The sequence below is a fragment of the Neoarius graeffei genome, chromosome 11 (genome assembly GCF_027579695.1).
Source record: "Neoarius graeffei isolate fNeoGra1 chromosome 11, fNeoGra1.pri, whole genome shotgun sequence".
Taxonomy (NCBI): Eukaryota; Metazoa; Chordata; class Actinopteri; order Siluriformes; family Ariidae; genus Neoarius; species Neoarius graeffei.
The window spans coordinates 50986994-50998706 of NC_083579.1; the positions used below are offsets into that span (position 1 = coordinate 50986994).

Genomic DNA, 11713 nt, shown 5'->3' on the forward strand with positions numbered 1-11713 from the left:
TATGCTCCCAACCTACGAGGTCATTAGCAGGTCATGAGGAGGGTCTACACACGGAATTAGCTACTAAAGATCCACAGATAGCCACAGACCAACCTACCCAACAGGAGCATTATGAATTTTCAACTATGAATGTTTATATAAACGAGGATCTCACCAAGTTTTATACTGCTCTACTTTGGAAAGCATGCTTGATGAAGAAAGACAAATTGATTAAAGGATGCTGGTCCTCAGACGGCCGGATTATGGTTGAGAACCGACATGGAAGGGTTGTGCCTATTTCTTATCTGGAGGATCTGAACAATGTGAACAAATAATTTCTTCTCGGACCCATAAATGTTTATGTCAAATACGTTGTTCAAGGTATGAGTTATCTATTTCAGTTATGTTTATGTTAATGATATGATCAACACTAGCTAAACTGCACATTGCAGCATTCTGTTACACCATGGTAAATTTAACATTTATCCATTGTATATATATATTTACTTTAATTGTTAAGTGTATTAAGTTTCTCTTTTGATGCAATTTTCTTCATTAATCTGTAATGGTCTGAAGTTTTTTTTCAAAGTCCTTCCCACACCATTCATGGCGTGTTTGGTGACGCCAAATCTCTATTTCATAGCCCTCGGCCTCTCGCCTATATTACATAGCTAGGGTTACAGTGGGGGGCTAGTCCTCTGGTAACTGCGAGAATTTGACTCCCCACTTGCATCTGTATTGTAGCGTGCCTTGCCAGAAGGCACCATTTTTATGATGGTCTTTTGTATGACCCAACCGTGAGTAGAACTCATGATCTCCTGATCGAGAGGCAGACACGCTAACCACTAGGCCACTTGCTGGTATAGTTGAAGTTGCTAAAGCGGAATGTCTTGGTTTTGGGTATAGAACTATTGGTCATTGTTTATGATGGCTAATCTATGTAACCAATGTAGTAAACATATTTTACAACATGCATATCAGTTGGAATGTTCATACTGTAATCGGAGCGATCATATTAATTGTTTACCAAATGTATCAAGGCAGGATTTAATTTGTAATCAGGATGTAAATGTGAATTGGCTTTGTATTTGTTGTACAGAATCATTGTTCCCCTTTAATCATTTTGATAGTGATTTTTTTAGATACAATATCTGAAAGCAATATTCCATTGGACAATCTACGACAAAAGGTTTTGAATCCATTTCAATTTAACAAAGACAGAAGAAATATGCCACTTGATGATATTGACCCAGATTTACAGTTTTTCAATGATATGATGGTAGGAAATGCCTTTAATAATTCTGATTATTTTTCATAAGACACTTTTGTTAAAAAAATGTGATTATCTGTCAATCAAATCCCAGTGTTTTTCTTTAATTCATCTGAACATTCATAGTATCCCAAGACAAAGTGAGTCTGATTTTTATTTTTTTTGGACAGCTTAGATTTGACTTTTACAGTTATTGCATTATCAGAAACATGGTTTAATGATTGTACTGTCGGGCATTACACATTACAGGGTTATAATTATGTAAACATGTATAGAAATGAAAGAAGCGGTGGGGGTATTTCTCTGTTTATCAAAGAGGATTATCAATACATTAGACGACCAGATTTAAGTGTCTTTAATTCTAACTTGGAGTCTTTATTTGTAGAAATCACAATGGGCCATAAGAATAATTTTGAGCAGTACATAATAATAGGAGTCATTTATCAACTCCCAAATACAGATGTATTAGAATTTAACAATGTTGTTAGTGATATTTTAGATAAATTAAAACCTGAAAATAAATCTGTCTATATTTCTGGTGACTATAACATAAACCTCCTAAATTCAGATAAACATTCACCCACATCAGAATTCCTGGACACTATGTTTTCATATTCAGTTCTTCCTTTAATAAATAGACCTACCAGAGTGAGAGCAGGGTCAGTGACAATAATCGATGACATTTATTGCAATGTCTTAAAAAGAAATATAATTAGTGATATTTTCTACACAGCAATATCTGATCATTTTCCTATTTTTTTTTTTTTTGCATCAACAGTGATCTCAAGTTCAGTGAAAAACCTAATTGTGATGGAAAGACAATAGACTGAACAAAAGATGATTTTTAAAGATAAAATAAACAATTCGAATATGGATGCAATACTTTATTGTAATGATGCACAGAGTGCTTTCACATTATTTCATAATCTATATTTATATGATAATCATTATCATATCAATATATGATTATATTAATCATATCATATTTTATAATATGAATATGCATAGTGAATGTTTCCCTTTGAAATACATATGACAGAAACAGGAAACCTTGGCTTTCAGCTGTGGTTAAGAATTCTATTAAAACTAAGAATAAATTATATGCACGCTCAGTTAAAAATCCAACTGTTGATAATGAGTATGTGGCAGCGGGGGCGTGGTCAAGCGCCGGTCTGTGACAGGAGGGCGGAGTCAGGGAAGGTAAGTGGCAGAATCACGACACCTGAGAGCAATTAACCTGTGTCTTCCCAGTGACCGCACCCTATATCAGGAGGGAGAGCGAGAGCGGAAGGAGCTCACCCCTGGACGAGACGCTGATGTGTGTGTCTCTGTGCGTCCGACACATATTGCTAAAACTGAAAAGTGTGGCAATAAAAGCCTTGTTTCACCTGATCTCTGTCCTGCCATCCTCTGTGCTCCACCCACCCACAGGGAAATTACTACAGTGGTGCCGAAACCCGGGACAGTGGAGCACCAAACCAGCAGCCCCATGGAATCCTCCCCGTTCGCCGATCTGGTCCACGCCCTCGCCACGGCTCAGCAAAGCCAGCACCAGGCGCTCGTCACGCTCCGAAAGGAGCAGGAGCGGCGCTTCGAAGCCCTGGTGCTGGCCCAGCAGGAAGATCGCGAGGCGTTCCGGCATCTCCTCGTGTCGGCGGGGTCCACCAGCGCTCCGGCCGCGGGCCTGTCACCAAGATGGGCCCGCAGGACGACCCCGAGGCATTCATCACGTTGTTTGAACAGGTCGCCGAAGCCTCGGGGTGCCTCCTCCCCCTGCTCACAGGAGAGGCACAGCTGGCCGCGCTACAGCTCCCGCCGACCGCCGGCTGGCCTACGCGGACCTCCGCCAGGCCGTCCTCCAGCGCGTGGGGCGCACACCGGAGCAACAGCGCCAGCGCTTCCGCGCGCTGCGACTGGAGGAAGTCGGCCGTCCGTTCGCGTTCGGCCAGCAGCTCCGGGACGCCTGCTGGCGGTGGCTGAGGGCCAATAATCGTGACGCCGAGGGAGTCATCGACCAGGTGGTACTGGAACAGTTCATCGCCCGCTTACCAGCCGGAACCGCGGAGTGGGTCCAGTGCCACCGCCCGGCGTCGCTGGATCAGGCAGTCGAGCTGGCGGAGGATCATCTGGCGGCTGTCCCGGCGGCAGGACAGCAGATGGCATCGTCTCTTCTCTCCTCTTCTCTCTCTCTCTCTCTCTCTCTCTCCCTTTCCTCCTGTGTCCCATCCTCGCCCCATTCCCCCACCGCGGAGGCGGGGGCCGGCACCACCCCAGCCGGCCCGCCGCACCCGCAGTGCCCTCCCGTTTCTCCCTTCTGTGTCTGTCTCTCCCCCACCTCAGGTGAGTGAGCCCCAGATCACCGGTGCAGAGGGAAAGCCCGGGCCGGTTTGCTGGCGCTGCGGGGAGCCGGGCCACCTTCAACAGCAGTGCACAGCAATGGAAGTGGGCGCGGTGGTTCGGATCCCCGATGTGCCAGAGGCCGCCCTCGATCGGGCCGGAGCGTATCGCATACCGGTGAGTATCCAAGGGGCTACATATCAGGCGTTGGTGGATTCTGGTTGTAATCAGACCTCAATTCGCCAAAGCCTGGTTCAAAATGAGGCATTGGGGGAAGCACAAGGGGTGAAGGTGTTGTGTGTGCACGGGGATGTTCACAGCTACCCTTTGGTGGCGGTCCACATTATTTTCAGAGGGGAAAAATTTATAGTGAAGGCGGCGGTTAATCCTCGCCTTACCCACTCGTTAATTTTGGGGACTGATTGACCGGGATTTCGGGGTTTAATGACACGCCTAGTAGAGAGTGGGTCCTGCCATTTGACAGGGGGAGGTCCCGGTGTCGCTTTGGCGGGAGCAGCTGTCACAGAGCCATCTACGTCATCTCCGCGTCAGAGTGAGGAGCCGCCGGCTCCTCCTCTCTCTATTGGGGAATCCCTCACGGATTTCCCATTAGAGCAGTCGCGAGACGAGACTCTGCGGCATGCGTTTGACCAAGTGAGAGTAATCGATGGTCAAACGCTCCAGCCGAACGCCACCCCGTCCTTCCCCTACTTCGCAATTATGAAGGATAGATTATACCGAGTGACGCAGGACACTCAAACTAAAGAGCGAGTCACGCAGCTTTTAATTCCGAAAAGCCGCCGGGAATTGGTATTCCAGGCGGCTCACTTTAATCCCATGGCTGGACACTTGGGGCAGGATAAAACACTAGCCCGAATAATGGCCCGATTCTATTGGCCAGGGATTCGCGGCGATGTCCGTAGGTGGTGTACGGCATGCCGCGAATGCCAGTTAGTAAACCCAGCAGCCATTCCAAAAGCGCCTTTGCGCCCTCTATCGTTAATCGAGACCCCGTTTGAGAGAATTGGGATGGATCTCGTCGGGCCATTAGATCGGTCAGCACGAGGGTACCGCTTTATATTAGTTCTGGTGGACTATGCAAACACGATACCCGGAAGCCGTGCCTCTGCGCAATATCTCAGCACGCAGTATTGCAGAGGCACTCTTCCACATCATCTCCCGAGTTGGAATCCCGAAAGAGATTCTGACTGATCAAGACACTACGTTTATGTCACGAACACTGCGTGAACTGTATGGGTTATTGGGATTAAACCAATCCGCACCAGCGTGTATCACCCACAAACGGACAGTTTAGTAGAACGATTCAACCGCACCCTCAAAAATATTAAGAAATTCGTAAGTGAGGACGCACATAATTGGGATAAGTGGCTCGAACCCTTGCTGTTCTCAGTGCGAGAGGTCCCCCAAGCCTCCACGGGGTTCTCCCCGTTCGAATTATTATATGGGCGTAAGCCGCGCGGCATCCTGGACGTGCTGCGGGAAAATTGGGAGGAGGGACCTTCACAAAGTAAGAACGAAATTCAGTACGTTATGGACCTGCGCGCAAAACTCCACACGCTCACTCACCTAACTCAGGAGAATTTGCGGCAGGCCCAGGAACAGCAAGCCCGCCTGTACAACAAGGGTACGCGCCTTAGAGAGTTCACTCCGGGAGATAAGGTACTCGTACTGTTGCCCACGTCGAGCTCCAAATTGATCGCCAAGTGGCAAGGACCCTTTGAGGTCACATGGCGAGTCAGGGATGTCGACTATGAGGTGAGGCGAACGGACAGGGGTGGGGCGCTACAGATTTACCACCTCAATCTGCTTAAACTCTGGAACGAGGAGGTCCCCGTGGCGTTGGTGTCGGTAGTTCTGGAGAAGGCGGAGCTGGGGCCGGAGGTTCAAAAAGGAACATTGGCATCATGTACCTCTCCGGTCCCCTGTGGAGACCACCTCTCCCCGACCCAACTCACGGAGGTCGCCCAGTTGCAGACCGAGTTTTCGGATGTGTTCTCGCCCCTGCCCGGTCGCACTAACCTCATAGAGCACCACATAGAGACGCCCCCGGGGGTGGTAGTGCGTAGCCGCCCTTACAGGCTGCCCGAACACAAAAAAAAGGTGGTTCGGGAAGAACTTCAGACCATGCTCGAAATGGGCATCGTTGAGGAGTCCCACAGTGACTGGAGCAGCCCGGTGGTCTTGATACCCAAGGCCGACGGGTCGGTCCGGTTCTGTGTGGACTATAGGAAAGTCAACGCGGTGTCTAAATTCAACGCGTACCCAATGCCTCGTATTGATGAGTTGCTCGATCGACTCGGCACTGCTCGCTTTTATTCGACACTGGATTTGACGAAGGGATATTGGCAGATCCCCTTGACTCCACTATCCCGAGAAAAAACGGCCTTTTCCACACCGTTTGGTTTACACCAATTCGTCACCCTTCCGTTTGGGCTGTTTGGGGCGCCCGCGACGTTTCAGCGGCTGATGGACAGAGTCCTCCGCCCTCACGCCACGTATGCGGCAGCGTATTTAGATGACATAATCATCTATAGCAATGACTGGCAGCAGCACCTCGAACATCTGAGGGCCGTCCTTAGGTCGCTGAGGCAAGCGGGGCTCACAGCCAACCCAAAGAAGTGTGCGATTCGGCGGGTGGAAGTACGGTACCTGGGCTTCCACTTGGGCAACGGGCAGGTGCGTCCCCAAATTAATAAGACGGCAGCAATTGCGGCCTGCCCGAGGCCCAAGACCAAAAAGGGGGTGAGACAGTTCCTGGGGCTGACTGGCTATTATCGTAGGTTTATACCTAATTATTCGGACGTCACCAGCCTGCTGACTGATCTCACTAAAAAGGGGGCACCAGATCCGGTCCAGTGGACGGAGCAGTGCCAGCGGGCTTTCTCAGAGGTAAAGGCTGCACTGTGTGGGGGGCCACTTCTACACTCCCCTGACTTTTCTCTCCCCTTTATGTTGCAGACCGATGCGTCGGACAGAGGGCTGGGGGCGGTTTTGTCCCAGGAGGTGGAGGGGGAGGACCGCCCTGTCCTGTATATCAGCAGGAAGCTGTCGGTGTGTGAGGGGCACTACAGCACCATAGAGAAAGAGTGTCTGGCCATCAAGTGGGTGGTTCTCGCCCTCCGCTACTACCTGCTGGGGCACCCTTTCATCCTCTGTTCAGACCACGTGCCCCTCCAGTGGCTCCACCGCATGAAAGATGCCAACGCGCGGATCACCCGTTGGTATCTGGCGCTCTAACCCTTTAATTTCAAGGCCGGGGGCGCAGATGGTCGTGGCGGACTTCCTCTCCCGTCAAGGGGGGGGGGGGAAGTCAGCTGCAGGCCGGACAGCCGCCCGGCCTGAGTCGGGCAGTGGGGGTATGTGGCAGCGGGGGCGTGGTCAAGCGCCGGTCTGTGACAGGAGGGCGGAGTCAGGGAAGGTAAGTGGCAGAATCACGACACCTGAGAGCAATTAACCTGTGTTTGTGTGTCTTCCCAGTGACCGCACCCTATATCAGGAGGGAGAGCGGAAGGAGCTCAGCCCTGGACGAGACGCTGATGTGTGTGTCTCTGTGCGTCCGACACATATTGCTAAAACTGAAAAGTGTGGCAATAAAAGCCTTGTTTCACCTGATCTCTGTCCTGCCGTCCTCTGTGCTCCACCCACAGGGAAATTACTACAGAGTATAACTATAAAGAGTATAAAAGGATGCTGAACAATTTATTTAAAAAAACTTGAATATAAGCATTATGATGAATTATTTAATGAAAATGTTAATAACTTGAAAAAATCATGGGCTATTATTAAAGAAATTATTAATAAGATACCAGATAGAGTTGCCTTAAATGAGGAGGTAGTTTCTGATAAGAAACAAATTTGTAATGGATTTAATAACTTTTTTACTAATATTGGACCAAGTCTTGCAAAAAAAATGAATTTTTATAAATCCCCTATTTCTTATATTATAGAATCAAGTCAATCGTCCATGTTTGTTGATCAATTTACATCAGATGAAATATTAAACATCATTAAATCTCTTCAATTTTCTAGTCCAGGCATTCATGCTAAAGTTGTCAAGTCTGCAGTTAATGTACATCTTCCTGTCTTATGTAATTTATTTAATCTATCATTATTTCAAGGAGTTTTCCCTGATGAACTTAAAATAGCTCAAATAACACCTTTGCTTAAAAGTGGTAACAGTATGCTTGTTAATAATTATCGCCCTGTATCTATTTTACCATTGTTTTCTAAGGTGCTTCAGCATTTAATGTATAATTGCTTGTTATCATTTTTAAATAAGCACAAGTTGTTATATGACCATCAGTTTGGTTTCATAAAAATCATGGAACAAATATAGCATTAATTGCACTTGTAGATAAAATTATGTCAGCAATGAATGAAGGTGAAATGGTTTTAGGTGTCTTCTTAGATTTAAGTAAGGTGTTTGACACTGTTGGTCATGAAATATTATTGATGAAAATGTACAAATCTGGAATTAGAGGTATAGCTTATGATTGGTTTAAAAGTTATTTATTTAACAGAAAACAGTATGTTTCTTGTAAGAATTCTGATTCACTTCAAAAAGTTATATTGCATCGGGTCCCTCAGGGGTCAATTTTGGGATCATTATTATTTTTATTATATGTAAATGATATGATTTATGCTTCCTCTGTATTATTCCCCATCCTTTTTGCAAATTATATATATATTTGTGACATCACGAGAGGTTGGCTGGCTCTCAGTGGGACCCTTCAATCAGTGCAAGGACACAAAGGTTAAAATGAATCAAGATTTTTAATGTTATGCCAGGAGATTAAACAGAAAAGGTATCTCAAAGTCCAATGTTCAAACGAAGATGGATTCCCAAAAGTCAAACTCAAACAATGTCTCTGGCTTTAGAATAACAAAATCATAGGCAGGTTTCCTTCAGTCCAATATCCTTTTCACAGAACAAACAAAATCTTCTGCCTTACTTGGAGTCCAGTCAACAATCCCTGTAGTCTTCAGCCTGGTGGCAGTCCAGTAGCAGGCGTCCATAACACAGGCAAGTCTTTCAGTGAAAAATCCCTCAGGTAAGAACTCCAGATAAGCATTTCGATGAATACTCCGCCCAGCAGGATCCACTCAGCAGGAGAGTCCATGAACCTCGCTCCTCTCTCCTTCACACTGAGAGTTTTGAGCTCTCACAAAGCCCTCTTACCCATTAGGCCCTCATTGGCCACAGGTGTGTTGCCGTGTTGTGTGCTGGGGGGTGAAGTTCCCAACTCCACCACCAGATGGAGTTATAGCTGCCAGTGGTTGGAGCCATCTCCGTGGAATATAGCGCCCCTCCAAGACGCAGCCAATCGGGATGTCACACATCCCCCCCCTCAGGACCGACGTCCTCATCGGGCTGAAGGTTGTGAAGAGGGCATCTCGCCGGGACAGGCCGTCTGCATTGCCATGGCGCCTGCCAGCCCTGTGGACAACAGAGAAGTTAAATGCTTGCAAGCTTAAAAACCATCTGGTAACCCTACTGTTTGTCTCCTTGTTCTTGGCCATCCACTGCAGAGGGGCATGGTCAGAGATCACCGTGAACTGCCGGCCCAGGTGGTAATATTGTAGGGATTCCAGGGCCCAGGTGATGGCGAGACACTCTTTTTCAACCGTTGAATAGTTCTTCTCTCTTGGGAGTAGTTTTTTGCTTAGATATAGGATGGGATGTTCCTCACCTTCATGTACTTGAGCGAGTACAGCCCCCAGCCCACCTCTGAAGCATCTGTCTGCACCACGAACTCCCTCTTGAAGTCTGGTGCCACCAGAACCGGACTGGAACAGAGGGCCTGCTTCAGGTTGATGAAGGCTGCCTCCGCCGCGGGATTCCACTTCACTATTCTTGAGTGCCGTTTGGTTGTCAGATCTGTCAGGGGTGCAGCTATGGAAGCAAAATTGGCAATAAAACGCCGGTAGTAGCCAGCTAGGCCCAAAAACGACCTCACCTCCTTCTTGGTGAGAGGTTGCGGCCAGTCCTGTATGGCCCGCAGCTTCGCTTCCTGGGGCTTGACCAGTCCCCGGCCAACGGTGTACCCCAGGTAATTGGTTTCACTGAAGGCTAGCCTGCATTTTTTCGGGTTTGCCGTCAGACCTGAGGGAATCAAGCACAGCTTGTACACGGGGTAAATGACTGTCCCAATCTGGACTTTGAATGACAACATCATCTAAAAATGCAGCTGCATACCTCTTGTGGGGAGCAAGGACCCGATCCATTAAGCGCTGGAACATGGCCGGCACTCCATGCAGACCAAATGGAAGCCGTGTGTATTGGTAGAGACCCTCTGGTGTGGCAAAGGCCGTCTTCTCCTTTGACGCTGGGGTCAGGGGCACCTGCCAGTAGCCTTTTCTAAGGTCCAGAGTGGTGAGGAACCGGGCATGTCCTAAGGAGTCTACTAAGTCATCGACACGGGGCATAGGGTATGAATCAAACTCTGACACCTCATTCAATTTGCGATAATCATTGCAGAATCTCACCGACCCGTCTGGTTTGGGAACCAGGATGATGGGGCTTGCCCAGGCACGTTTGGACTCTTCGATGACTCCCAGCTCTAGCATCTTTCTCACCTCCTCCTGGATAGCCACCTTGCGAGCCTCCGGCACACGATAGGGACGCTGGGTCACTGTTCGTCCCAGGATGGTGCGGATCTCGTGTTCCACTTGGAGCCTTTCTTTTTGCTGCCGAAGCCAAACTTCGAGTCCTTGTACGTCCTCTTGGCGTTCAGGCCTTCCTTGTTAAGGTGTGGTTTGGACGGTGCTGCTGCTTTCTTCCCCTCACTGTCTCCTTCCAGGAAGTCCAGTTTATCAGTCATACCTTTCTGATATTTCTTCACCGCCATCATCATGGATTTCTTCTCCTTCTGCCTCTTCTGCAGAACCTCCACCTGGACCTTCTTGCCGAACTTCCTCTGTTCTCTCAGCTTCTTGGCTTTCTCAGATCTCTCCATCACCATCTGCTTCTGGATCAGCTTCTTCCTGATCTTCTGCATGTGCTGATCTGATTTGGCCATCTCCGCAAAATAATCCTCCAGCCGTTTTGTAGGAATCTGTAACTTCTGTAACTTGGGTAGCGCCTCGAGAACAGTCGCCTGGGCCTGTCGATAAAAGTGCATCTCCCTCTGAAAATCATCATCTGTGTTGACCTCAGCTCCGCCCTGGCTCGGCTCCGCCCTCCCCTCCACTTTAGCCATGACGTCGATGGTGGGCGGAGTGGTGAGGTCCAGCCTCTCCACCCAGGCCAGATTCTTCTTAAACTCCGCCAGGCATTTCTTCAAACCCTCCATGTTGTTCACGGTTTGTTTAGGTTCTTCTAAAGGAATGTTCATGCCGGGTTTCAGGAGTCCTTTGACGAAAGCTTCTTGAAGCTTTCCATCTGAGAGCTCACAGTCCTCCTGTTCAGACTCCGCTCCCCACTGAGGATCCGCTTCTACAGCCCACATCTTCAATAAACAACAAATATTATTATTATTAACTTTTTTTAACTTCTCACGTGTGTTTCCAAGTCGTTGCTTGCTGAATGACTTTGTGCACGCACAAAAAAAGTCCGGGTAGCGCATTACCCGTGATGAGCAAAGGTTCCGGTTAGGATTCCCTGTGATGGTGACACCCAACAATGCTTCCAGTGTGGGGGCAGGGGACACATGTCTTGGCAGTGTGGGAAACCGGTGGACGAGCCTATGCCCACTGCAGGGTCCTCCAGCTCACCCTCCGCCCAGCTGTTTGCATCACTCGTCGGGGCTGCAGACAGGCCCCCAGATCGACCTCCCACCTGCCTAGTGACTGTGAATTGCCGTGATGTCGAGGCATTGTTAGATTCGGGTAGTCGGGTCACCTTGGTGCATAAGGACCTGGTGGATCCATCGTGTCTGACCACGGACAAAGTTCTCCCAGTTTCCTGCGTCCATGGGGACACCAAAGAGTACCTCATCACTGAACTAAAAATGACCACCACCAGGGGGACTATACACACGAGGGTGGGAGTGGTTGATTCCCTCCCTGTTCCTGTTCTGATTGGGCGAGATTGCCCAACCTTCCACCTGCTGTGGAGAGAGACCCAGCAGAGGCCAGCCTGGGTACCCCGCAGTCAGAGAGGTAAGA

The 11713-nt window shown here is 48.5% G+C and overlaps 1 protein-coding gene across 1 annotated transcript; it reads right to left on the reverse strand.

Moving 5' to 3' along the window:
- Window positions 1-10236: 10236 nt before the first annotated feature.
- On the reverse strand, window positions 10237-11055 carry LOC132893662 (probable rRNA-processing protein EBP2). The gene has a single exon (XM_060932809.1). The coding sequence runs from the start codon at window positions 11053-11055 to the stop codon at window positions 10237-10239; it is 819 nt and encodes a 272-aa protein (XP_060788792.1).
- Between the last annotated feature and the right edge of the window lie 658 nt (window positions 11056-11713).